The sequence below is a fragment of the Camelina sativa genome, chromosome 10 (genome assembly GCF_030686135.1).
Source record: "Camelina sativa cultivar CO46 ecotype springtype chromosome 10, ASM3068613v1".
NCBI classification, from domain to species: Eukaryota; Viridiplantae; Streptophyta; class Magnoliopsida; order Brassicales; family Brassicaceae; genus Camelina; species Camelina sativa.
The window spans coordinates 13,341,253-13,367,405 of NC_141889.1; the positions used below are offsets into that span (position 1 = coordinate 13,341,253).

Sequence of the window (26,153 nt, forward strand, 5' to 3'; positions counted from 1 at the left end):
AGATCTTTTTTGTTTACCGACGAAATTAAAACCCTCTCCACATAACTCAACTCTGTCGCCCCCCTTGAGCGACCTGAAGCGTCCCTCCACACCCTTTCACTGTCTTCCATGTCTTCCATCTCCAGTGTAACGTCTTCCTCTATAACGGTAATTGAAGCAATTCAATGCTCTCTCTTTGAATAAGACCCACTACTATTTCTTAAATTGGCGTTAGTTTAAGACGACGACGAGCTTCGGTCGTAATCCAAAAAGAGGAAGAGACTGAAATCGAAAGAAGAAAAAAATGCCGATAATGGAGAAATTGAGGATGTTCGTAGCGCAGGAACCAGTCGTTGCTCGGGGGTGTTGGTATGAACCCTAAATTCAATCTCTTTCTAAATCCCCATTTGTTTATAATGTCATCTCCTCCAATTCCCTGCTTCTTATAATTTGCTTTGTCTCTGAAATTTCTCCTGACTAACATGGATTGCAAATCTCAAAGCTGGCCGTCTTCACCAACAGATCGTCGGAAGAATGCTTCGTCACTTTGCCTGCCCGCAACGTCAAAAAAGAAAGCCAACTCCATGGGCCATCTCATTGATGAGAAGGTTGTATCCATCTCAATTAGACTTTTCAGTTATTCGATGTTTTCATTTGTATCTGATTTCAAGATCTTCTCTAGAGTTGTGTCATGGAAGGGTCGATCAATGTCAACCATATGGCATCTACAAATTCCTTATATACAGTGTTCCCGATTTAGAAAGAGAGGTAAATCATTTTTATCTCTTGTGAATGTTCGCTTTGATCGAGAACATATCTTCTTATGATATATACTCACTATTTTTGGTGTCATCTCTTAGGTTATAAATTTCATAGAGTTGTTAGGCAAAGAAGATGATCCAGATTCATACAGATTTGTGAAATCCCCAAAATTAATCACTGACCTTATAGATTCTATAGCTGGAGCTGTTTATATAGATGTGAATCTTGATGTTAAAAGACTCTAGGAGGTTTGTTGTGTTCTCACTCGCTTTTTTTTGTGTTTTTGAATTTTGTGTTATTATATTATGATTCTCAACTTACAAAAAAAAAAAAAAAATGAAATTTGCAGATAATGGGAAGTCTTTTGGAGCCAGTATTAACACTTGATGATTTGCGGCAGCAACTTGATATAATTATTACGCTTTTTGGCATGGGATATAAACAAGGCAAGCGAGTTGAGTTCAAGTATCGCAAAATTGGCAGCCGGTCCATTACTGGTGAGGTATACCTTGATGATAAATTTATAGCTTGTGGGAAGCCTAATAAGTGTGGAAATATGGCAAAGATGAAGAGCGGCTTTACAGACGTTGTCGGAGATTACGCCCATTGAAATGGTTATAAATGATTACATTGGATATGAAGATGCAAAAGAGAAGTTGATTGGGATTTGCAAAGACAGAAACTTGTCAAACCCGGGGTTTCAGGTATATATTAGTCCTACTCACTTTAGAGATGTCTTGTTTCTAGGATCTTGTAATCTCAGGAAGCAGAGTGCATTTACTAATATCTTACACGTTTAACTGTTTTTACTGTGAGTGACTCAATGCGCCATATTAACAGATACAACCATTATGCTACTTTGTTCAAATCGTTTCAGTTTTAAGAGCTTTGAAAATGTATATATTTGTACAGTTAAGGTTGAGACTTCAACTGAAGAAGGTACCTTATGCATCAAAGGTTTCAAAAGATAACGTAAGAAGATTGCTGAAAACAATGCAGCCTCCCACATGATAAGAACTCTGAAATCTTCTCCGTTGAGTCGTGTCATAAAGAATCTGAAACTGCAGCAACTTTTAGATGAGAAGAAGGATCAGAAGATGCAGAGAACTTTAGAAAAGAAGAAGAATTCAGAAAAGAGGAAGCGGCAAAGTTTAGATGAGAGCAAGAATCCACAAACGCATAACAGTTTAGATGAGAAGAAGAATCTGGAAATGGAGAACAGTTTAGATGAGAAGAAGAGTCCACAACTGCAGAACAGTTTAGATGAGAAGAAGAGTCACAACTGCAGAACAGTTTAGATGAGAACAAGAATCAGCAAATGCAGAATAGTTCAGATGAGAAAGGGAATCTGCAAATGCTGAATAGTTTAGAAAAGAAGAAGAATATGCTTTCAAGAAAGAGGAGGCGGCAAGATGAGAAGAAGAATCCAGAAATGGAGAACAGTTTAGATGAGAACGAAAATCAGCAAATGGAGAATAGTTTAGATGAGAACGAGAACATGCATCAAAAGCAGAAGCAGAGGAAAAGGCGTTGAAAGATTTGGTTAAGTTTTTTGGTATTTCTCTTTTGCAACAGTTGACAAACGCTTATTGTATTGGTGCAATGAGTGAGTCTCTAGAATCAATCAAATTGTCCTAATCTGTCTAAGACACATTGTTCACTATATCGTCTTTTCTTTTTGTCAGTCATTTTTGTCAACTTTTTGTGATAATTACTAATTACTATATTTAAGTCCTTCTCAAGTTCAAAATGGCTCTCAAGTTCTAAAAAGGTTCAAAACTCCAAGTTCAAGTTGGAATTGTAAGACTCATAACTCCTACAAATAAGAAACTCATAACTTTAATAAAAAAAACCACGAAAAATAAGATTCCAAACACACATAAACTAACGGGATGGATAAGAGGGGACAGAGTTGAAAAATAAAAAATTTCAAAAAAATAGAGAGGACAGACTTCCAAAGAAAAACGGATAATAAACGGACAACAAACATACACAAAAGTTAGAGTAATACTTAAAATGATGTCTAATAATGTTAATAACAATTCGAAAAGTTAATAAGTAACACACCTATGTTATGATAGATATACATAACAAATAGTATTCTAGAAAGCATAAAATCCACACAAAGTGGATTTCACTTGTACGCCACATGTGTTACAATTATACTTTTAAAAACAAACTTCTAATTGTTCACAATTTTAATACGGTGAAAATATTAAAGGACTAAAAATCTAATACCAAACCCCACTCAGCCAAATTACACTCACAATTATGACCTAAATTAATGATTAAAAAGGAAATGGCAAAACTCATTACAGCATCAATAACAAAGAGACAATGAAAAGAAAGAAATGGGAGGCAAACAATATATATTACAACACACACAAACGTAACTGCAACAGATGTAAAACCTATAAATAATAGTAGGAAAAAGTCTGAACATAAAAATCACACACAACTTGCAAAAAATGTTGTGAAACACACCCTAATCCCTTGAAAAACTACCAAAAAACGTCGTTGGAGATAAAATCTCTCGAATTGTTCGGCTTTCACTTACAACTGTGAGACAGGTTATGCAAGCATCACCACATCTAGCCAAGGCAGCCCAAGATCACCGAATTTACAAGAATATCAATCTAAGGTTCCTAGCTATGAATCTACTAGCAGCACTAACGAAATACCAAGACCTCATGGACAAATGCATTGCAAGTGGAAATGTCACGCCTAATCAAAGGGATCCAAGAATATTTTCAAAAGAGCAGCACAGAGACAGGGTTGGAACACTTGAAGAAGACAGCAGAAGGTAGTGACAACAACGTTATTTACCTTCACAGAATTCTGAAGTTGTGCAGGGGTGACGTAGCGAAAGGAAAATTTTGGCTCGACAAGCTAGGCTGAAAACAAAACAAAGCAAAGGGTGATCAATGCTGGAAAGAGATTCAGATATATGAGTGCCACAATTAGATAACCGTAACACTAAATTTTATGAAAATGAAAATTGAGCCAAAAAAAAAAAAACAACCCGGACTGTATAAAATAACAGCAACATAAACACGAAAATTAATTTTTCCCAAAACACAACTCACATCAAATCCAGACACACTCAGGGGAAAAACGGAAAAAAAATTACAACTACGAACACATAAACAACTCACAACTTAATTAGGAAATCAAAGGAAAACAACACATTTTCAGATAAACAAATTTGCACACCAATTAATACTTACTTTTAACGAAATCAACAGGGGATAACCAAATATCCCCTATAGATGCGAAGCGAGCAGGAAATCACCCAAATACGCAAACAAAATAAAAAAAATTATGGATCGATGAAAGAAATGACCGAAAGAAGGATTACGAGCATCAAAGTGATAGGTTCAATACTCATATTGTCCTCTAGATCGCAAACATTGCTCCTCTGCTATCCGTTCACGAGTACATCGTATTTTCAAATAGAACTAATCCATTCCCAACTCAATAACATACCAATAATAACCCAATAGACCAACACATTTTAAGCCTTAAGAGAAATTGAGCCCAACGGCTCAAACACAAAATAAAAGCAAAAAAAAACAGAAATGTAAGTTATTGAATTTATTTACTTTTCTTTATAAAATCCACAATCTTTTTCACTCCAAACACTAAAACATTGACAAAAAATTACTCCCACAGTTTACTAAATACATATGAAAATAATTGAAACTCTAACCCACAACTACATATAAAAAACCAAATAACAATCCAACCACAAAATTTTAAATAATCAGAATTTAAGGACAACTACAGCCAAACAACAACTTTTACTACACAATGTTAACTTTTCGTTATAAACTTTTCAAAAAAACATTAAAAACACACACATAATGATTCTAATTTTTGAAAAATAACTACAAAAACAGACGCAAAGATTAATTTACATAACCAAAAAATAATATATACAAAAAACCTTAAATACACCTTAATCTAACTCGCCAAATGCTAGTCTAACTATAAACCTAACTAAATGAGAATAGTGGAATGTGTTGAAAATCTTGATATTTGGCAGAATAGAATCATTTGTTTTCTGTTCACTTTCACATATTTTTGAGAAAATTCAGCCACCATCACGTAAATTAATTTCTTAAATTTTGTTGTTTGGGAAAGAAAAGTAAAAAGGTATTTTAGAATACCTCATTTGATTAGCCGCTAAACGGTTATTATTATTTTATCTATATATATATATATATTTTGATCTCTCTTTCTATCTCTCTCAATGCCTTGCTCGAGCGTCGAACACGTCATGCGTTGCACATTACCGTGCCTTCGCAGACCAGTCAAGCTACGAGAGCCAAAGCAAATATTGTCTCCATATAGTTAATATAATGTTATCTCAACTAATATAAAGCAAAGTTTCCATCAATTTAACCATTTTATAAGTCACCTTGTAGATTTCGACAAAAAAAAAAAAAGAGGTATTTTAGAATACCTCATATGATTTGCTCGACAGTGAAACTTCAACCTTTGTCGAGTTAATAATTTATAGAAGCATCACTTATAGTCACCATCTCTCTCAATGCCTTTGCTCGAAGCATCGAACACGTCACACGTTGCACTTTAATGTGACTTCGCAGACCAAACACGCTACAAGAGCAAAAAGCAAACAGACATTGTTTCAGTTATATTCGTATCATACTTGTGCACATATAGATAGACAAATCCTACAAGGGCCAGGGGTAAAAATATATATTTTTTTCTATTTTACTAATGAAAAAAAAAGAAAAGGTATTTTAGAATACCTCATATGATGAGATTTATACAGTAAAACCTCTGTATAAACTAATAATATATAATACTCGCTCTCTGTTTCAATCAATGCCTTTGCCCTGGAAGCATCGAACGTGTCACGCGTTGCATTTGCAAATGCCTTCGCAGACCAGACAAGCTACTAGAGCAAAGGCAAACGCAACTTCATTTATATTTTATTTCTATCTGTAGTTTACAACAAAAGGCACTGATATTATACGACGTCGTTATGGTTTCTACAGTAGCAAAATCTCACACTTGTCTCTCTAGTTAGTAGTACCCACACCAATGGAGCTCTCTTCTTCGCCGGCTCAGCTTCTGAGACCACATCTCGGCTTTAGGGTTTTACTTCCTCCTCAACGAACATCAATCGCTTCTTCTTCTTCTTCTTCTTCTCCTCCTCCTTGTCGATTCCTACGGATGGAATCTGATTCTCATCGTCATCAATCTATCTCATGCGTTTCTCCTCCTTTTCCCGGAGATAACGGTTTCCCGGAGATTACTACCTCTTCTCCAATCGAATCAGGTAGAAGAATCTCAAATCTCACTATTCATTTTTCTGATTTTTTGTTTTCTTTTTGAGTTTGTTGTGTTGTTGGTTTCGATGATCAGCAGCTAGAATAGGTGAAGTGAAGAGAGAAACAAAGGAAACGAATGTATCCGTAAAGATTAATTTGGATGGCAATGGAGTTGCTGATAGCTCCACTGGGATCCCTTTCCTTGATCATATGTTAGATGTAACTACGAATTTGCTTTTCTTAGCATTTTCAATTTCATCTCTGTATGTTGTTTGTGAGTCTTTGGAATTTTGATAAAATGTGTGTTTTGTGGATTCTTTGTGTTTAGCAACTTGCTTCACATGGCTTGTTCGATGTACATGTGAGAGCTACTGGTGATACTCATATTGACGATCATCATACTAATGAAGATGTTGCTCTTGCCATTGGAACAGTTTAGTACTGAACTGATTTTTTCTCTTTGTCTTCTATATAGTAAATTGAATCGAGTAGCATTCGTTGTGATTGCTTTTTGTTGTGTGTTCTGGTCAGGCTTTGTTGAATGCGCTTGGGGAGCGGAAAGGGATTAACCGTTTTGGCGATTTTACAGCTCCTCTTGATGAAGCACTTATTCATGTTTCCCTGGTATATAATACAAATCTTTGAACTTGGTGTTGCATCTATCTAGTTTGTTTGTTTGTTTTTCAGTAATTTGGAGTTCTTGGAATTTGGCAGGATTTATCTGGTCGACCATATCTTGGTTACAACTTAGAGATACCAACTCAGAGAGTAGGAACTTACGACACTCAGGTCCATACAGTTTCAGGGTTTTTCTAATTTTTGGGTTCTTGGTTTTGTCGAATCACTATTCACTAAATGAATCTTCTACTATTTAGTTGGTGGAGCATTTCTTCCAGTCATTGGTGAATACTTCTGGTATGACACTTCACATCCGACAGGTTCGATTCTAATCGTTTCACAAAGCAAGCAAGAAAAATAACAGCAAATTGATCTTTCCACAAGTCTTTTCTTTATAACCCGCCGATGTTTTGAACTCTTATCTTTTATTTCGATTTGTTATGACAGCTTGCCGGTAGAAACTCTCATCATATAATAGAAGCGACCTTTAAGGCCTTTGCTAGGGCTCTCCGACAAGCAACAGAGTCTGATCCACGTCGCGGTGGGACAATACCAAGGTTTGGCTTTGATTCTTAAATGCAAAACTAATCTTATTCAAATTCTTACCTCAGAAAAAGGCACTCACATACACATTACATTATACCTCTCATTCATCTTCCAATATTAATTGCAAGATGCCAAGTTTCATCATAACAAAAACAGAAAAAATCTTTGGTATCATTCAGTATTGGAAAGAAGGAAAATATGGCTGAGAAAACAAGTCTAACGTTTTAGTTTTACTGCATATTTGCAGTTCAAAAGGAGTCTTGTCAAGGTCGTAAGAGGCGGTGAAAACAAAAGTTTCAGTATACTGATGGGAGTTCATGAGCAAGGATCAGTTGTCTTATTTACAGTGTCAAACCTGCTAGTGCTGGATCATTGTTCATTTGCAAAGGTCTATGTATTTAAGGTTAGCTTTTGGGAAAAAAACAGTCTAGCTTTAATTTGTATTTTGTTGTTGGAGACTACTTTTAACACATAATACATGTGAGTTATTTGTTGATGTTTAGGTGCAGAGTGATGATTTTTTATCTATAGCTAATATTGGTTATTTCAGATTATTGTTCTTTCTTGACATTAATCTAGTAATTGCCAGTCGTAATCTGAGTTGAAAATTTTCGGTTTTTCGATTTTGGTATTGATATCTTCTTATTTTATATGTTCATGATCAGATCACGAAAGCTCTGCAGTCTGCAAACATGTCTTTGTTAAATAATTGACTTTAGTCATTTTGATAGAGTCTTCTGGTTGCGAGTCTTAATAGTCTTTTGGGATTTCTTTATGATTAATCCCCTAGAATAAATGCTTAGAACCGCCACAGAAGAAACTAAATGAACCGGCTTCTTCTTCTTCTTCGCCTCTGGTACTACTTCCTGATGAAGTCGCTGTGAATTGCTTCGCACGCGTCCCAAAGATGAATCAACTTAGTAGCCAATAAACTATTGAATGTCGGAATTGAGAACTTTTTGGATCTTTTGGCTAAATGCGATTACTTTTGCAAGTTCTTTCCCTTGTTTCTTGCTTGTATGCAACTTTATTGTTTGATGAAAAGTTGCTCATTGTGTTTCCTCTACTAATCTCTCTCGTATCAGGGGCTTCTTTAAATCCAAGCACATCTAAAATTAAAATGTGCATGTGAATCTAATATGATTTACTTCGGACCCCATAGCCATACGTCATCTATAATAATTGGTACTTGAAGCTTCTCACATTTGCAGTTTGTGTTGTAAAAAAAAAAGAAAGGCTGTAATGTGATCGAGGATGAGCCGTGAACGACATAGAAAACATAAAATTGGGGGAAGGTTGTGAATAGATTAGCCTCTATAGTTATCTGGCTACGGTAATAGATTTGGAAAAAGTCAGTTTTCATGGCCTAAAACGTACAACTTAATTAAACATTTGATATGAGGCATGTTATATGATTCTCATATATTGAAAACAATCCTTGAAATTTTTAAGATAATGCTCTTGATGTTTTTAGAAACTTGATAGATTTGGTGATATATGTGTTTTTAGCTTCTTGTGCTTTTCTCCCCCTTTTCTTTACCCTACTCGCAAAGTGGTGACTGATTTTTGGCCAGCCAATGGCATCTCCTTTTGCTATCTTTAAGTCACATGCAAAAGAGCTATTCAGAGTTCTATGGTTGTTTTCTATAGTAAAGAAAGTGGTAGGGAAGAGTATCTTGTGCGAATGGTTTGGTTGTTAATTGGTGGCTAACTTAGTCATGGGCTATATAGGTCTTAAGTAATTGTTATTTTGCATTCAAAGCTTCAGATATCTGTGTTGGTGACTATTTAGTCTTCTATATGGATTGGTATGAAAAATATTAATCAAATAAGTAGTTTTTACCTTATGTTGCACGCATTGAACAAAAAAAAAAGATGTTTTACCTTTTGATTTCTCTATCTCTCCCAAGCTGTTAAATAATATTATCCATTTTTAATGTTTTAGACCATTTTTTCATATATCTTCAAATAGATGGCCTGAAATGGTATAATCATGGTTTCATATTTTAGTAGTTCAAGATAAAAAAGACAGGAAGAAGTGTCATGAATCATGAATGTTTTGGTTTATCATATATTGGGTGTGAATGGTTGCAGCGGTTGGGACGGACAAATCCATTTGTGGACTAGATCGCTTTTTATTTACCATTCAGTAAATATAGTCCGCAGTGGTACGGTCCAAATAAAGCAGAGACAAGACCGCAGCGGACCAACTGTGGACCGCTTTTGCATATAAATAGAGTTGGTCTGCAGCGGTCTGTAATCCGCTTTAAAAATAGAGCGGTCCAGACCGTAGATGGATTTGGCCACCCTGACCACAGTTACCATTCAAACCCATTATGATATTATGACCATCATTCACAATTAGGACATTGGACAATTAAATTTTTACATACAAAATGATTAAAAGCTTTAAGCTTATACAGTGTCAGAGTGTCTTATCATGTTACTACTATAAGTTTCATGTCAAATCACTGCATACTCTGCACGACTTTAAATCATTATATCTCTCACTTGTGAATTTGAATCATCTTAATCTCACTTTCCCCTCATTCCTGTTTCAACATGCCGGCCCGGGAAAAAAACTAATCATGTTTACTCCAAAACAATCAATTATTATAGTTGTCAACTCCATTATTGATTATCCAAAAAGTGCAATATTTCGTTTCATTTGCTTTATTCTATATATTGTTGCAATCATTTGTAAGTAGCTAAAAGCAATAATTTCATTAGTATATCCTCATCCATCCGAAGTTAAAACATAGACTTTTCCACAATAGATTTTATTCAGTGTTGTGGTCTAATACTGTGTGATATGGAAATTGTTCTTCTTTTAGGTTTTAATTTGTGAACGTAAGACGATAATTATGGTATATTCTTCTACCTAACTAATTACTAGTAAGTGGTTTAAAAGTTCACCTCATCACTTGAAAAAATCCAAGTCCTTAAATCTACCTACTACGATATTTTTTTAACTATGGTTGGCCATTTTAGATTAGATGACAAAAAATACTTAAAACTTTTCACATACGTATATTCCAACTATTTTTCTTTTTTTTTTTTTTTATAGTGAAAGAGTTGAACAAAATCTATAACATAATATAAAACATGTTTTTGGACTTCAAAAGTTTACATGTGATTTGGAGGCTATATATGACCACACATGACACACCGTACCTCTCTAACTGAGTTTGGCTCGGAATTTTTAGGTTCTATAATAAATGTTATCAAGTTACTACTAATGTAATGAATTATGTAAAAACACTAATAATTAGTGTAAAAAGGTTTTATTTTTTTTGTGTGTGATTACTTAAACATCACGTTGGGTCCAACAAACTTAAACGCATGCCTATTTCATTACACCACCATTTTACAAGTTCTCTTCTCCATACGTACAACTTTAATTCTTGGAATAATAATACCAACAACAACATTCTCTTCTACACTATTTATTCGTTTTACACAAAATTAAAAATATCGTAAAGTAAAATTTTGCATACATTTATGCCGGCAATGCTTCACTGTCTTCTGACTCAACGCATGTGGTGGTCAGTGGGTCTGGCCTACTTCTTTCTCCCTCTCTTTTCCTTTTTTTTTTTTGTTGGTTCCACCTAAACTGATACGTTAACCGACAAAACATTTCCGGTTTACCACACCTTTTCTTAACGTCACCAGCAAGGGATAAAATCCGACTCGCAAAAATTCAATCCGATATTACGAACCGATCCAAAAACCCGGTTTTTATACGGTTTCGTTTACTCAATAAAACCCATCGATTGTATGTATGTAGAATATGATTTGTGTTTCGCTAAACCGAAGCAATACATACACATATTTGAGTTGAGTGTAATGACTCTAACTAAGTTTAGATAAGTTAGATTTACAATATAATTTAGATCCAAACTAAACTTATTCAATCCGGAAAAACATTTAAATTCCAATTGGATTTTAAACATTTCAACCCTTAAATTTTGAAATCCAAATTACTCGAACCGATCCAAACCGAAAATCCAAATACCTAAACCGCTGGACATAACCATACACAATTACACATCAACACAAGCCTCTTATCCTACGCATTGTCCTCCGTTCACGATAGCAACAACAACCAATCAGGAATGTATAGTGGCTGGCTACTGCTGCTGCCGTCATTAAAGTACGCACGCACTCTAGATGGCTGTCATAGTCGCGCCATAGTTACAGACGCCATAACACGTGTCGCTTTTCTCACTTATCCACGTCATCACTCTTCTCTTATTATTATACTCTCTGCCATTTTTAGGTTTTCTCAGTCACTTTGTTTTTTTAACCTTCTTCTTCTCTGCTAAAATCGAACCGAACTTTTTGAGTTTAATCACCGTCCGATTAACCGGAGATGGAGTCTTCCCCCGATCCAGGCGAGTTAGTTGAGTCAGATCAGCCGAGTTTCTTCGAGTTTCAGAAGCAGGCGTCTCTGATGACGAGCTGTAATCTTCTGTGGAAAGAGCTCTCCGAACATTTCACTTCGATGGAGCAGAGTCTGATGAAGAAATCTGAAGCTCTGAAACAGATGATTGAAACTTTAGATAATCAGACTCAGACTTCGATTGAGTTGCTTAAGCATCGTGAGGTCACTATAGACCACAGCGTCGAGATCGCGGCGGGGAAAGTTGAGGAGCGAGCTAGAGCCGCGTTGGAATCGCTGGAGAAAGCTAGAGACGGTGGTGATACTGCGACGGCGAATGATGATGATGATGATGATACTGGAGAGGTTGACGACGGCGACGGCGACGGAGAAGGGATTCTATCGGCGGCGCTGAAATCGATTTGTTTGAAGATGGACGCGAGAGGATTTTGGGGTTTTGTGATTGCGAGGAAGAAGGAATTGGAGAATCTCCGGTCGCAGATTCCGGCGGCGTTGGTGGATTGTGTGGATCCGCCGAAGCTAGTGCTCGAGGCTGTATCTGAGGTTTTTCCGGTTGATAAAAGAGGCGGTGGTGAGAAAGTGAGCAATGATTTCGGATGGGCTTGTGTGGTGATTTTGGAGAGTTTGATTCCAGTTATGGTTGATCCATTGATGGGGAAATCGAGGCTGCTTGTAACTCCGAGCGTTAAGGAGAAAGCTAAGGAGATTGCTGAGACGTGGAAGGCGAGCTTGGAAGAGAGAGGAGGGATAGAGAATGTGAAAACACCTGATGTTCATACGTTTCTGCAGCATCTTGTGACTTTTGGAATTGTGAAGAAGGATGATCTTGCTCTTTACAGGAAGCTTGTGGTTGGTTCAGCTTGGCGTAAACAGATGCCTAAGCTTGCTGTTTCAGTTGGTTTGGGTGACCAAATGCCTGGTAACTTTTCTTTGCTACTTCTTGTTTAGTATATAAACTTCATGGAAGCTTATGGTATTGTTTCATGGGAACTTGTGAGTATTATCTGAAATGGAGAGTGATGGTTTTGGGTTGTTATGGTTTTAAACAGATATGATTGAAGAGTTGATCATCAGGGGACAACAGCTTGATGCGGTTCATTTCACTTTTGAAGTTGGTCTTGTACACAAGTTCCCTCCTGTTCCTTTGCTCAAAGCTTATCTGAGGGATGCCAAGAAAGCAACAGCTTTAATCACAGAGGATTCTAACAATCCTGGCCGATCTGCGGTACTTGCCTTCATTTGTGTTACTTGTTTATCTCAAATTAGTTTTTCAGTTTTTCTTTTCTGGATCCGTTGCAGAGGTTTTTGTAAACTGTTTCTTCGGTGGACTCTCTTAGAAATGTGTAAACCTTCTGACAAAGTTGCTATTATTTTCCTAGCATCTTGTGGCGCGCAAGGAGCAGTCAGCACTCAGAGCAGTCTTAAAATGCATAGAAGAATACAAACTCGAGGAAGAATTCCCTCCCGAGAATCTCAAGAAGCGGTTGGATCAGCTAGAGAAGACCAAAACCGAGAAAAGAAAACCAGCAGCCATTCCCGCCAACAAGAGAACCCGAGCAAGCTACAACGGTCCAATGCCACCAGCGAAAGCAGGGCGTATCACAAACGCATATGTCTCCTCTTTCCCACCTCCCCCACCAACATTCATCAGATCCCCTAGCCACTCTCCTCAGTACGGTGTACCAGCAGCATACACCACATCCCCACCTACCATCTACAACAACAGGAGCCCTCCATACCAATACTCACCTGAGGCGGTTCATGGATCGTACCAAGCTTCTCCAGTCAGTTATCCTGTAGCATATGGTACATACTGCAGTCCGGTGGCTGCTCCACCCCCTCCAGTTTACCATCCTCACCCGCACCACCAGCACCACCATATTCAGCATGCTTACTACTGATTAGACAATGACAGGAAAAAGGAAGATGGTAAGTAACCAACCACTGATCCCTGGTGTCTCTGTGTCTACGTTTTGTCTACGTCGTTTATTGTAATCTCTCTTTCTTTCAATCCTAAAATTTGTAGCTTAACACTCTCACTCTCTCTGGCTCTGAATTAGTAGTATTCTACCCTCTTATGTGTTTATTAATTTAAACTATACATATCTCTTTACTTTCCTAATGTTTCAATCAACAAACTTTTAGTTCAGTACTTAAGATAGATTCCTCTTAAATCAGAATTGCTCTGTTTGTTACATGTCTTCGCCTTGTTTCATTTGCTACTTTCTCTCTGACAATATAAATGGAGTACTCCCTTTTATGCTATTGTTAGACTCTACTTGGATAAGGCGTTTAGGCCTAAACTTGTACTATTCATTTTGTAGTTTCGTTTGGAGAAACAGTTTTGAGACTAGTATAATGGACTCGAGGAATAGGCAAAACTAGTACTACGGATTATGTTATGTCTGATACAAAATGTACATCACTTTATTTCCCCTTATCCATCCAAATTGCAATGTTGTAAAAATAAAAACCATTTTCTTGTTTGAAAATTCAAGATTTCAAAGTCTCTATAGCAAAGATTCGTTACAAAACAACACCAAAAGGACCGAATTCAATCAAGAAGATGATGGATTAGTCGTTGGCAGTGGCGAGCTGTAGAGACAAGAGCTCTTCTTCAGGGATCATCTTAATGTGACAATCAGAAGTTGGATACGAAGCACATAAAAGCGCGTAGCCACGTTCCACCACATCATCACTCAGCATCCCACCGCTCTGATCCACCGTTCCGGTCACAAGCTTAGCCGGACAAGTCATACAAACGCCGAGGTTGCAGTCGTAAGGGACATCAAGGCCTGAGTCAATAGCCTTAGATAGAATCGTCTCGTCCGGTTCAACTTCCAATTCCGTCGTTTTGCCGTCGTGCTCCACCACCACTTTATATGACCGAGCCACGATCCTTCCGGAAGAGCTGAGAAAATTCCGGCGATTTGTTATTGTTGAGAGTGTGGCGTTACGGAGTGGGATTGAAAAGGGTTTGGAGAGATAAGGTTTAGGAAGAGAGATTGTGGAAGTTTGAGAGAGAGGAAGAGTCGCCATGAGAGACAGAGACAAAAGAGTTCTTGCGTTGAGTGAGAGTGATGAGCTATTTGTGGTCTCTACGGAGATAACTTCAGATAACGTTGATGATCTTCGGGATAGCGGTCTGCATAAGAACCGAACCGAACTATACATCAAACCGGAATTCCTCTTAAATCTTTTTTTTCACACATGGTTTAGAATATACACATGGTTGTAGCTTAACACACTTTCTTTGGGTTATATACTGTATGTTATATTTATGGATGTAGATAGTTATGGTATAAACATTAGGCTATGAAAATAGAAAGAAAAAGGAAAAAGTAAACGAGTTTAATAAATCTAACAACGAAACACTTGATAAGTTTTTGAGTAAAATTTATAAAATATGTGAAAATAAAATTGATTATATTAATGGAAATATTGATGAAGAGATGATGAGAAATTAAAAAAAAAAAATAATTTCAATGACTATACTTTGCTCGTAATCTATGATCCAAGAAATTATAATGCTCTTGATTCAAATGCTGTATATATTTCAAAAAAGAAAAATTGTAAGAGAATATATTTATTTAGCTATTATAAAGGAACCCAACAAAATTATTAAGAGATTTTATTTCTCTTTGTATACAATTTTTTATCAGATTGAAATTAGTAAGAGACTAAAAATTTAGCACATTAGATTGAAAAAACTATAGAAAATGAACAAATTAGAGATTATACATGCTATATGACTGTTTGGATTGAATGACAAACATAGATTGTACAAAATAAAACTATAAATAAAATCGTTTATTTCAAAACATATTTTAGAATTTTGATATACAAATAAAATTATATCAGTATAATAATGATATATATATATATATATTTGATTTATATACATATCTCTATTTTTGATCTGATACTTATATTATATTTTCATATTACCAATTGTCTCGAATGATAACTCGTACAAAAAAACATCATGATGGGATTGATAATATTAAACTATTAATATCACCTAAAATAGTTTAGGATTCAATTTCCTTCCCAAAAAACTGATTATGTTGTTGATAAAAAAAGGTTGGAATTCAATTTTTTTAATATCTCCGACTAATTATCTCCCACATGAATTACAACATAGAAAATTGACTATTTAATTAAATTTGTTTATTGTGGTTCTAGTATTTTGTATTCTTGGCATACAATATGAAATGTCTTGAACCTATTATAAGATACCATAGATTTGCTTTTTTGTAACAAGCAATATTGATCTACCCTTCTTAATTTAAGTAGGTAAACAACCCAAGAGTTGCCGCATGGACAAATTAAAAGTAGTGTTGCAATTTTCTCTTTTTCTACTATTTTGTTATTTTTTAACTAAGTTACTATATATGTTTGTATATGTTAACTATTCAAATTTATATATTTTATCATTTATTTAATGTGTTACAAATGCAATATAAGTATATAACAAAGAAAAAAATTGTTAAAATCAAAAACAATAATCTAAATTATGGACTCAATTAAAAAAATATTAAGATTTTAAAGAATATGAGCGTATCAACAACGATGATTACGAAAAAGGAAAAAAAAATGAAGATAAATGTATAAACAACAATATTTTAACGAAGAAGGAATTAAAACTCAGATTTTAAGCGAAAAAATCAAGGTTAATAAATTTATATATGAACACAAAAAGTGTGGGAATTAATTATTACAAACTTTAGATGTGAAGGAGTGCGGAAAAGAAACGCAAACATTGAAAAATATATATAGAAAAAAACTTGAATCTCAACCATATGATCAAATGCTTTGAATCTAAACCATTTTTATTAATTTTTTGTCAACCAAACATTATCAACCATTATTTCTCTTTTTCTTTTATATGTTGATGACATGAGCTGGCCCAAAAAGTGGGTTTGCTATATATAGATATTTTATAATAATTGTGTATATGTTTTAAAAAGGCAATATGTAAAATTATATTTTATTAATAGATAACTGATGAAACAACAAATAGAGTTTTTTTGCTTTTCAGCAAGATTTTTTTTTAAAAAAAAATGTTATAGAAAATGCTTATTTGTATACGAGGGGGTTTTGATGATTTAGAACATCTAACTAAAAAATAACTATTTCAAAAAGAACAAAGTATAAATTATATTTGAAAATGAACAAAGTAGAAATTATACATGCAATATGACTATTTTGATTGAATGACAACATAAATTTAAACAGAATAGCAAAAATTTCTAACAAAGCTGTATGTAGAAAAACATATTTAGCATATACTTAATTTTTACAATATTAGTTACAGAAAAAATTATTATAGTATTTTTGTTCCAAGTTCTAACTGAATTGAACAAAAAAAAAAAGTGAACCGAATCCGAAAACCCGAAACTAAAAAAAATGTGAACCGATTTAAATCGAACATAACCGAATGTCCAGGTGGGAGAGTTAAAACCGGAAATAACCGGGAAAAAGATTTTGGTGACCAACCACCGCGTTTTATAAAACCGAAAACATGTGAATGACACCTGTAAAAAAAGTCAGTCTTCATCATAACTCATAATAATCATCCATTTCGAGGTTTTCAAGTCCATACGATTCTCTCCATTTTCTTCAAAAAAAAAGAAAACGGATTCTGGTCAAACTGTTGACTCTTTTCACACTCAGGTATCATCATCGTCTTCTTCGTCTCATACTTTTCGATTTGCTTTGCTTATATACCTCTACCGATTTCGATTTATATGTGGTTTTGATCGGCTAATTGTACCGGATTAAGCTTACTCCGATGTTGAGAATCTAGTGATTTAGTTGATTGATTCGGATGATTTATTCCTTTTTGGTCTTTTCTCTTTGTGAATTAAGCAGTGAACCTTTTTGAATCATGGCGTGTAGAATTGCTAAAGATGTGACTGAAGTAAGTTCTTCTTCACTGTTCATATTCGAAGGAGTTGCGTTTTGTTCCATGTTCATGTATATTGACTGATTCTGTTTTACTATTTTCTTCAGTTGATTGGGAACACTCCATTGGTGTATTTGAACAACGTGACTGAAGGATGTGTTGGTCGTGTTGCTGCTAAGCTTGAGATGATGGAACCTTGCTCAAGCGTCAAAGACAGGTTTCTGCTTTTAGTACTGAACTATGCCATGTTTCCTCGTTTCGGTTTTTTGTGTAAAACCTTGTTTCTTCTTGCAGGATTGGTTTTAGCATGATTTCTGATGCGGAGAAACAGGGTCTTATCAAACCAGGAGAGGTTAATTCTCCTAACCCACTATTTTTATGTTGTGGTCTTTTTTGGTTTGAAATTGGTTTTAACGTTTTAGTTTGTTCTGTAGAGTGTGCTGATTGAGCCAACAAGTGGAAACACTGGAGTTGGGTTAGCATTTACGGCTGCTGCCAAGGGATACAAGCTTATTATTACAATGCCAGCTTCAATGAGTATTGAGAGAAGAATCATTCTCTTAGCTTTTGGAGTTGAGTTGGTTTTGACTGACCCAGCTAAGGGCATGAAAGGAGCTATCGCAAAGGCGGAAGAGATTTTGGCCAAAACACCCAACGGTTACATGCTCCAACAGTTCGAGAACCCTGCCAACCCAAAGGTAGAATACTTATTAATTAGTCGTGCTTTACTGAATCTGGTTTGTCTGTTTTTGAACTTTTAAGTTGCTAACATCTTACTCTCCAATGCAGATTCACTATGAGACTACTGGACCTGAGATATGGAAAGGCACTGATGGAAAGATCGATGGCTTTGTTTCTGGAATTGGTACTGGTGGTACCATTACAGGTGCAGGAAAATATCTTAAAGAACAAAACGCAAACGTAAAGGTGAGAGTTCCTTCTTCTCATACAAGTGGCTTTGTTATCTAAGTTATGTGTCTTTGCACGGTTTCTCATTTTGTTTCCTCGTCTGTCAGCTGTATGGAGTGGAGCCAGTTGAAAGTGCTATTCTATCCGGTGGGAAGCCAGGTGATTTTGGTTCCTCCTTCGTTTTCCTACTCTAATCATGCATGTCCCCCTCTCGTTTTTTCGTTCGGCCTCATGCTTCATTATTTGTTTATTGGAGTTGACTAACACCTGATATTTTCTGAAAATGATTTAAGGCCCTCACAAAATTCAAGGGATAGGAGCTGGGTTTATTCCAAGTGTATTGAATGTTGATCTTATAGATGAAGTTGTTCAGGTATGACATCTTTCCAATTTTTTTTAACTAATAGTAAAACACATTGGATTTGAGAGAGCTACATTTCTTACTTGCCTCTTTCCACCTTTCCTGTAACGCTTTCTACAGGTTTCAAGTGATGAATCCATCGACATGGCAAGACAACTTGCTCTTAAGGAAGGTCTTCTTGTAAGTGTTTCACATTTCACAATGAATGAGTTTTACCTTGATCACAATTCCCTGCAATGCTACAAATTTGTTTTTTGTTCCTTGATCTTTACTTAGATAAGTTGAGACCATTAAGATTCAAAACTCAGAAACAAATGTGGCTTTCACTAGGATCAGTTGTTCATATGGTATGGGGTTGGCAGCAGATTCTCATTTCATATTAAAAACGGTTGTCTAACAACAAAAGCTAAAAATTGTAGGTGGGAATATCATCTGGTGCAGCAGCAGCTGCAGCAATCAAACTTGCAAAGAAACCAGAAAACGCTGGGAAGCTGTTTGTGGTAAGCTCTTTGGTTATGTTATTATTTATCACCCCAAAGCTAAAAAAGCTCTAACAAAACCTAGAAACAAGAAACAAGCAAAACCAGTGTTCCACTTTTTAAGTCCATAGTATTTTCATTCTGATGCTGATGTAAAACTAAATCTACTGAACTATTCTACAGGCGATATTCCCGAGTTTCGGGGAGAGGTATCTATCGACAGTCCTATTCGATGCGACAAGGAAAGAAGCAGAATCCATGACCTTCGAGGCTTAAAAAGTCTCCCATTTCTTCTTAAGAGACGCGAAAATAAAAGAGATGTTCATAGTTTCTCCTACAGAGAGACTCTTCATCTGCAGTTGCAGTGCGTCTTTGCTTCTATCTGTATCTTCTTTCGTGTGACAATAAAAATTAAAAAATGAAACTCCTCTGTTTGTTTTGTGAACGACTTGCTGTTAATGAAGTCTTTGTCCATAAGTATCATTATGTTTCATGATCTGAACTAAACCAACATAGCCAAAGCCACGAATTAGGAATCTTTCTGAATTTGAGAGGTTTTTAAGTATAAAGATTAGGACAATGAAGAAGAAGAAGGTAATGCTCATCTACACAAATCAACAACCTTTCTCAATCTTATCATTGCAATTACTAAAATTGTACACACAAATCTTATCAATTTCCGCAATTATCAGCTGAAGAAATCTTGAACACCTTTACCGATGAACACACGATCAGAGAGCTCAGCCAAAACGAAATTAACAGTGAGCAAAACGACGCTAGAACCAGCGATAACACCAAGCACAACACCAGTCGTTCCCAGCACTTTTTGAAACGCCGGCCACTCGATCTCCTTCACTTCATCCGCCACTCCGCTCCAGAACTCGTTCTTCCCTTTCTCCTCTTCCGCTGCTTTCCTCTGCTCCATCGCCGCTTTTATCTCTGCTCCTATCGCACTAATCTCCACCTCCTTAGCTCCTCCGCTTCCGCTCTCTTCCGCCGGTGAAGGTGTCGCTTCTGACTCCGATTCAGATCCAGCTGTATCCCGTCTCTGTTCGATAGCTTTAACCACAAAATACGACGATTTCTTAAGATTTCTCATCGCCGGAGTTCTAATCTCAGTGTAAATCGGAAGAAACACACGGCGAGTGGACGTTGACGATTTCGTATCCCGGAGACTCCTAGTTGTTCCGGTGACCGGCGGCGAAAATTGTGCGGTCAGTGACATTTTTTCGAAATTGGGAAACTTTTTTCTTAATTCGTTTGTGGATAAATTCACATATCTCTGAAGTAACGATCAGATACAGCAATGAGTAGTAAGAGTTGTTACAAGTTTGGGCCTTTGTAAGCCCACAGGCCCAAATATTAAAATTAGAGAGGAACTACTGGGACATGAAAGAATTCCCCGGCGACGGAGAAAGTAACCAGAGGAGTGTATCGGCGAAAGCAGAGACGATGAATTTGTGAGTATGTTTCGGATTCAAAGAGAGATAACAGAACAACAGTTCGTGTAAGTACTCTCTATCGGCGGCGACGTCTCTCGTTAAATCTCTAGCTTCCACCATCTCTCTCATCGACCGTCCGAAGTCTCTGTACGGATCCGGTGAATCTATATGCTTCATGATCGCTGTTCCGCCGGTTAATAGTTTTGAAACGGCGGCGGAAGTGTCGTCGTTTTCTTCTACTTCGTCGCGGCGGATAGAGGAGAATAATCCGGCGGGGTTATCGGAACTGTGACGGCGGTGGAGAGGAGAGGAAACAGAGAGGTGATCGTATAGAGAGTTGAAGTTGTTCATGAAGATTGAGGGGGTTTTGTGAAGATGATGAGATGGAGCGTTGTGGTTTGATACGATGATCGGAGAAGAAGGAATCGACGGTGAGAGACCACCGGAGGTGGATGAGAAGCAGAGGTGTAGCTTCTTCCTTAGAAAATTCGACATTTTTTTTTGTTTATTTGGCTTTTGAATCAAATGTATAATTGAGGAGGAATGATTAAGACCTTTGTTTTAGTAATGCTTATTTTATACATGCAAAACAAATTGTGTATTAACAACTTAAAGAGGAGGTCACGTAGTGAAATGCAATCTCCATAACGTAGCTGGCTTCAACTTTTTAAATAAAGTGTTTACAACGCGGATTTTACCAAGTCTTGTAACTAGAAGATGATCATATTATTATCTTTAAGATGTTAAGATATAATTAATTGTTTAACCTTATAAACTGATACTACTAATTTACCAATAATCTCTACAAGAACATATCCCATCCATGAAACGATGAAACCGGTTATTGTCTCTCACAATGATCTCTCTCTTGACACTACCAGATACAAACGTGAAGAAGCTGTGGCAATCTCCGCAGATTCTAAGGTTTTTAGTGATTCGAATGGGAATACCGAGTGGTAAAGTCACTAGGCCAAATGCTAGAGCCAATTTCTCACTGTGGTATGCGACTTCCGCTGCTTGTTCTTCTTCCTCCAGATCATAAAGCGAGAGTTTTAAGTCGGGCTTGTATCCTGAAGCCTCCATTTCATTCCTTAGCTTGGTCAGCATTGTCTGAATCTCCTTGTTCATTATGTGGGATCTGTCCTTGGCTTGAAATGCATGGATTTGGTTCTTCACTGTGATCCAACTGTACCCGGTTCCTTTCTTGATCCCTACGCCTTTCATTTCTTCTCTTACGGTATTGGCTTCCGCCCACCTATTATTGATCGGTGTATTTAGTTAGATCAGAAGTAACCGAATACAAGATAACATTCCAACCTAGCAAAATTAATGGAACATGGAAACTCTCAATACGGTTCACGTACCTCCCAGCTGCTGCAAACGTATTGGAAAGCAGAACGTGGTTGCCTGAATCTTTAGGGTCAAGTTTGAAAAGGCTCTCAGCTGCTAGTATTCCCAGGTGTGGCTTACCATGCATCCGACAAGCATTCTGAAGAGCACCCCATACTGAAATTGTCGGTTGAATTGGCATTTTCTTTATGAATTCATAAGCCCGTTCTACCATTCCCGCTCGCCCTAACATGTCCACGATGCAGGAATAATGCTCAGCCCCTGGCTCAATGCCATAAGTACTCTTCATCGAATCAAATATCTTCATACCATCTTCCACAGCCCCTGCTCTACTACAAGCGGAAAGCAAGGACACAAACGTCATATAATTTGGAGTCGGACCGCATCCACGTGGTGCCATTTCTTCAAATAACGCCAATGCCAGATCAACCTGACCCTGATGAGCATATCCTCCAATCAGTGAATTCAGAGTCACTAGGTTCCTCTCAGGCATTTCATCAAACGCTTGTTCTGAATCTTCTATGCATCCGCATTTTCCATACATGTCAACGAGGGCACTCCCAACAAAGATAGTCCTTTCAACACACGCCTTCACAGCTTGAGCATGTATAGATCTTCCCAACTCAAGACCTGCCATACCAGCACACGCACTCAGAGCACTTGAGATCATATAGTCAGAGGTCTCAACAATATCCTTCCTTGAACGTAGATATAACATAGACGCCTTCTCATCCTCATGATTCTGCACATATGCAGCAACCAATGAGCACCAAGAAACAGCATTTTTGGTTCCCATTTCAGCAAAAACAATCTCACTGCAAAGAATCTGTTTACACTTCCCATAGAAATCAATCAACCCATTGTACACTGAAACATCTGAATCAAACCCAAACCGGAACACAAGCCCGTGCAACTGCTTTCCTAGATCCAAGTGTAACCCATCAGAACAAGCATTAAGGAAACCGCAAAAAGTAATCGAATTTGGCTTCCCACCAATCCTTCTAAACTCTATAAAGGCTTCAATAGCTTCCAAGGGCTTCCCATCAATCACAGAGTTAGATATGTAAGCATTCCAAGTTTCACAGTTCCTCTCAGGAATTTCGTCGAACAGCTTCCGTGCATCATCTCTGAGCCTAGTCTTACAATACATATCGAAAGCGCTACACCCAACAAACACATCAAGTATCCTTCCACACTTCACAGCAAGCCCATGAATCTGTTTCCCAGTAACGGGTAAACGCAAAGAACCCACAGCTTTAAAAGCGCAAGGGAAAGTGAAATCATTTGGAACAACACCTTCCCGTCGCATTTCGAAGAATTCAAACAAAGCGGTGGAGAAGTGACCGTTGTTAACAAGTCCAGAGACAAGTGAGGTCCAAGAGACGACGTTCCGAGCAGGCGTGAGCCGGAGAACGATTCGAGCTGATTCGGGATGGTCGAGTTTTGAGTATAAGCTGATGAGGTAGTTCGCGAGAAACGGTGGAGGCGGTGAATCGAGGGTTTTGACGATTCTCCCGTGGACGACGCGACCCAAGCGCAAGGAACTCGTGGAGATTGCGTTCTTGAGAAGTAACCCAAGTGCGTCCGCGGAGAGGAGGCTCATCACTAACGCTGGCGATCGGAAAGGTCATAGCTTTTCTCACTTTTCAGACCGGTGAAGAAGAAGAATGAAACATCGAATGGCATAATGGTAATTTTCAAATCCTTCACTGGACGAAGATGTACCAATCAAAGGGTATAATAGTAACTTGCGCTCGCGTCTGATTGAAAGAGACTAGTATATAAAGGAATGAATCGAACAGTTTTGTAATCTTCTCATCTCTTGTTGTTGAGCTCTTTAGATCGGCGTTACTCTCTCTATTCTCGAGTCCCTAAAGTTCGTATCTTTATAGGTTGTTTTCTTCAATTCAACTTTGAATTTGTTAATTTTGTGTAGTTTTGTCTCCAAAACTATTGTTACAAATTGTATAATTCACCTTTGTTTTGTGTATTTTGGTTGTTTTCTCTATCGCAGGGAATTAGGGTTTTTTTTTTTTGGTCTGCAGCTTCAATGGATATGGAAGAAGAGATGTGTCAAACTCCTCATGGGTAATTCAAATTCAATTCATTCATCAATTTGGTTACACTTGTTTTATATGGTTTCTGTCTCTGCATTGATTATTATATCTTTAGATTGAGACATTGTATGATCAATGTTGTTTAATTTGGGAATAGAATAATCAAATCTATGTTAGCTTTTAACATTTAGTAAAAGTCATGTTGTTTGATTCAGTTACATTTATGAACTTTGCGCAGATTTGATGATGAATCAGTTCTAATGAGTAAGGAGACTGAACCAGTCCGGGTGGTAAAAGAGGACTTTAGGGAAAACGGATTCCATAAGGAAGGTGATGATGTTGATCATGAGAAGGTAAATGGTAACAGAAGCTCCTTGACTCCCGAGGGAGCTGATTTGAACCAACTCCCGGCGATTCCGCCGGATTCTAGTGGTCAAGGTTTGCCATATGCACCTGTTGATTTCCCGAGTCCTGGTGATGTTTGGAGTTGGAGAGTTGGGAAGAGAGTGAATACTACCGGGTTCCATAAGGATCGGTTTCTTATTCTCCCTGACAGGCTTAAGGGCAAGAATGCACCTAAACATTTTGCAGGCAAAAACACTCTTTCTCGTTATCTTGAAACGAGGTTTCCTGATATGGATGTTAAATCATTCTTTGCATCGTTTACTTGGTCTATTCCGGCTTTGCTTCAGCCTACGAATAGAGGTATATATTAATTCTCTCTTCTTCTTTTGCATCTGCCATGAACACATGAATGATGTTTCCTTTTCTTTTCTATTTCTGCAGTTGATGCTGCGTCTTTGTTTGAAGAGACATCCAAAGAAGGACAGAATCAAGATGACGTTGGTGAAAAAGAAGGAACAACTTCACGTTACAGCCAGAGGAAGAGAAAACTGGTGCAGCAGGCACAGAGTTATGAACCTGTTGAAGTAAAAACTAAAGCAACACCTAGTAAAAAGAGAGTTACAACAACTCCTCCAGCCACCAAACAGAATTCAGCTCGGCAATCCTCCTCGAGACGCTCCACAAGACAACAACAAGGTGATGATGTGGTTGACTTGGACGAAGATGCAAAGAAGAACGGCAAGAAAATGAAGAAACGCAGAGGTAACTTCGCAGAGGAAAAAGCAGAAACATCGGTTCCTCATATCTATGTTTCTCCTATAAACGGTGTCATTGCAGTCTCTCACGCTCCTGTGGATATAAACCCTGAAGAGTTTGACAGTTATCTCAACTCTCTAGATAACCTTCTTCAGCAACAGCCTTCAGAAGCGGGACATGAGTCTTCATCATCTCTTCCCGTCAGTGAAAGCTCTCCAGTGAAACAACATGAATGGGCAGAAGCTCGGACGAAGCTTTCATCGCTCTTGGAAAAAGATTTATCTTCCTTGTTCATGTCTAATGAAGCTGTGGAGATAGCAAGCTTGGCCACTAAACTCAAGAAAGATCCAAGCCTTTCAGCTGAAGAAATAGTAAGGTTGAAGCTTATCGAAGAGATTCCTACTTTGAGCGAAGTTTTTCAAGAGAACAAAAACGTGATACAAGATGCAAACAGGTTCTTCTCTGCTCTCGAGCTTAACAAAGGCAAAGTCGCATCACTCAAGTCCGAATACAGCGACTTAAAGGAGAAGCTAGGAAATATTCAAACAGAAGTTGATACAAACACCAAGACAATCCGTGAAATTGACGAGCAAATCACGCAGCTTCAAGCTAGACGGACAGAGCTGACCCGAAGCAACGGTAAAAAGGAGAAAGAGAAGGTTGATCTAAGCTTTGGTCAGAAGATGGTTGCAAACTCAATACCTAAAGTGGTACAAGAAGTTCAAGCAGCGAACTTGAAGAAACCTGATTGGGAAACGAAGAAAGACAATGCTCTTAAACGCGAAGCAGAGATCCTTGATAAATTCTCTTCTCTCAAAGGCTTCTATCTCTAAACCATTATAGGTTATATATACTTGTGAACTCTTGAAAATTGCAAAAAAAAATTATACTTTTGTCCATTTCCATAATCTCTCTGCAAATCCTAAGTAAAACTATTAA

At 37.2% G+C, this 26,153-nt stretch overlaps 7 protein-coding genes, 1 long non-coding RNA gene and 1 pseudogene across 10 annotated transcripts; 5 read left to right on the forward strand and 4 right to left on the reverse strand.

The window, feature by feature from the left end:
- The first annotated feature begins 15 nt into the window (after window positions 1-15).
- On the forward strand, window positions 16-2,491 carry LOC104718922 (uncharacterized). The gene is made up of 6 exons (XR_015568549.1): window positions 16-348; window positions 482-587; window positions 662-747; window positions 840-989; window positions 1,091-1,445; window positions 1,654-2,491. It is a non-coding gene; the product is annotated as an uncharacterized LOC104718922 (long non-coding RNA).
- A 3,103-nt stretch (window positions 2,492-5,594) lies between these two features.
- Window positions 5,595-7,701, forward strand: LOC104718923 (imidazoleglycerol-phosphate dehydratase 2, chloroplastic). Of its 2 annotated transcripts, none has more exons than XM_010436747.3 (8): window positions 5,595-6,049; window positions 6,136-6,260; window positions 6,370-6,474; window positions 6,573-6,665; window positions 6,756-6,830; window positions 6,917-6,979; window positions 7,107-7,216; window positions 7,453-7,701. In XM_010436747.3, the coding sequence occupies exons 1-8, from the start codon at window positions 5,812-5,814 to the stop codon at window positions 7,478-7,480; spliced, it is 837 nt and encodes a 278-aa protein (XP_010435049.2). In that variant the 5' UTR covers window positions 5,595-5,811; the 3' UTR covers window positions 7,481-7,701. The 2 variants fall into 2 exon arrangements, with proteins under 2 accessions (XP_010435049.2, XP_010435050.2); XM_010436748.3 differs by having other exon boundaries at window positions 5,636-6,049; window positions 6,139-6,260.
- Window positions 7,702-11,294: 3,593 nt separating this feature from the next.
- On the forward strand, window positions 11,295-13,756 carry LOC104718924 (FRIGIDA-like protein 4b). The gene is made up of 3 exons (XM_087470129.1): window positions 11,295-12,526; window positions 12,657-12,832; window positions 12,987-13,756. Exons 1-3 carry the CDS (start codon window positions 11,578-11,580, stop codon window positions 13,506-13,508), a joined length of 1,647 nt encoding a protein of 548 aa, XP_087326255.1. The 5' UTR covers window positions 11,295-11,577; the 3' UTR covers window positions 13,509-13,756.
- Window positions 13,757-13,979: 223 nt separating this feature from the next.
- LOC104718925 (ferredoxin C 1, chloroplastic) lies at window positions 13,980-14,718 on the reverse strand. The gene has a single exon (XM_010436750.2). The coding sequence runs from the start codon at window positions 14,644-14,646 to the stop codon at window positions 14,182-14,184; it is 465 nt and encodes a 154-aa protein (XP_010435052.1). The 5' UTR covers window positions 14,647-14,718; the 3' UTR covers window positions 13,980-14,181.
- A 2,407-nt stretch (window positions 14,719-17,125) lies between these two features.
- LOC104718926 (cysteine synthase 1) lies at window positions 17,126-19,744 on the forward strand. Its single transcript, XM_010436751.3, has 11 exons — window positions 17,126-17,283; window positions 17,482-17,530; window positions 17,623-17,732; window positions 17,810-17,867; window positions 17,950-18,213; window positions 18,305-18,442; window positions 18,532-18,583; window positions 18,718-18,797; window positions 18,906-18,965; window positions 19,205-19,285; window positions 19,448-19,744. The coding sequence occupies exons 2-11, from the start codon at window positions 17,498-17,500 to the stop codon at window positions 19,538-19,540; spliced, it is 969 nt and encodes a 322-aa protein (XP_010435053.1). The 5' UTR covers window positions 17,126-17,283; window positions 17,482-17,497; the 3' UTR covers window positions 19,541-19,744.
- Window positions 19,745-19,793: 49 nt separating this feature from the next.
- LOC104718928 (preprotein translocase subunit SECE1) lies at window positions 19,794-20,489 on the reverse strand. Its single transcript, XM_010436753.2, has one exon. The coding sequence runs from the start codon at window positions 20,487-20,489 to the stop codon at window positions 19,953-19,955; it is 537 nt and encodes a 178-aa protein (XP_010435055.1). The 3' UTR covers window positions 19,794-19,952.
- LOC104718927 (transcription repressor OFP11 pseudogene) lies at window positions 19,794-21,201 on the reverse strand (annotated as a pseudogene). The gene has a single exon (XR_015568975.1). The product of XR_015568975.1 is annotated as a transcription repressor OFP11 pseudogene (transcript).
- Window positions 21,202-21,413: 212 nt separating this feature from the next.
- Window positions 21,414-23,915, reverse strand: LOC104718931 (pentatricopeptide repeat-containing protein At4g14850-like). Its single transcript, XM_010436758.3, has 2 exons — window positions 22,071-23,915; window positions 21,414-21,961 (listed from the first exon to the last, which is right to left on the reverse strand). Exons 1-2 carry the CDS (start codon window positions 23,657-23,659, stop codon window positions 21,496-21,498), a joined length of 2,055 nt encoding a protein of 684 aa, XP_010435060.1. The 5' UTR covers window positions 23,660-23,915; the 3' UTR covers window positions 21,414-21,495.
- LOC104718930 (uncharacterized) lies at window positions 23,234-26,113 on the forward strand. The gene is made up of 4 exons (XM_010436757.3): window positions 23,234-23,948; window positions 24,071-24,144; window positions 24,352-24,818; window positions 24,900-26,113. The coding sequence occupies exons 2-4, from the start codon at window positions 24,107-24,109 to the stop codon at window positions 26,045-26,047; spliced, it is 1,653 nt and encodes a 550-aa protein (XP_010435059.2). The 5' UTR covers window positions 23,234-23,948; window positions 24,071-24,106; the 3' UTR covers window positions 26,048-26,113.
- Window positions 26,114-26,153: the final 40 nt, after the last annotated feature.

Coding starts and splice junctions, on each gene's coding strand:
- LOC104718923 (XM_010436747.3), top strand. CDS start 5,812: ATGGAGCTCTCTTCTTCGCCGGCTCAGCTTCTGAGACCACATCTCGGC. Junction 6,261..6,369: donor TCCTTGATCATATGTTAGAT/GTAACTACGAAT, acceptor CTTTGTGTTTAG/CAACTTGCTTCACATGGCTT. Junction 6,475..6,572: donor TTGCTCTTGCCATTGGAACA/GTTTAGTACTGA, acceptor TGTTCTGGTCAG/GCTTTGTTGAATGCGCTTGG.
- LOC104718924 (XM_087470129.1), top strand. CDS start 11,578: ATGGAGTCTTCCCCCGATCCAGGCGAGTTAGTTGAGTCAGATCAGCCG. Junction 12,527..12,656: donor TTTGGGTGACCAAATGCCTG/GTAACTTTTCTT, acceptor GGTTTTAAACAG/ATATGATTGAAGAGTTGATC. Junction 12,833..12,986: donor ACAATCCTGGCCGATCTGCG/GTACTTGCCTTC, acceptor TTATTTTCCTAG/CATCTTGTGGCGCGCAAGGA.
- LOC104718925 (XM_010436750.2), bottom strand. CDS start 14,646: ATGGCGACTCTTCCTCTCTCTCAAACTTCCACAATCTCTCTTCCTAAA.
- LOC104718926 (XM_010436751.3), top strand. CDS start 17,498: ATGGCGTGTAGAATTGCTAAAGATGTGACTGAA. Junction 17,733..17,809: donor TGCTCAAGCGTCAAAGACAG/GTTTCTGCTTTT, acceptor TTCTTCTTGCAG/GATTGGTTTTAGCATGATTT. Junction 19,286..19,447: donor ACGCTGGGAAGCTGTTTGTG/GTAAGCTCTTTG, acceptor ACTATTCTACAG/GCGATATTCCCGAGTTTCGG.
- LOC104718928 (XM_010436753.2), bottom strand. CDS start 20,489: ATGTCACTGACCGCACAATTTTCGCCGCCGGTCACCGGAACAACTAGG.
- LOC104718931 (XM_010436758.3), bottom strand. CDS start 23,659: ATGAGCCTCCTCTCCGCGGACGCACTTGGGTTACTTCTCAAGAACGCA. Junction 21,962..22,070: donor ACGTTTGCAGCAGCTGGGAG/GTACGTGAACCG, acceptor GATCAATAATAG/GTGGGCGGAAGCCAATACCG.
- LOC104718930 (XM_010436757.3), top strand. CDS start 24,107: ATGGATATGGAAGAAGAGATGTGTCAAACTCCTCATGG. Junction 24,145..24,351: donor ATGTGTCAAACTCCTCATGG/GTAATTCAAATT, acceptor AACTTTGCGCAG/ATTTGATGATGAATCAGTTC. Junction 24,819..24,899: donor GCTTCAGCCTACGAATAGAG/GTATATATTAAT, acceptor CTATTTCTGCAG/TTGATGCTGCGTCTTTGTTT.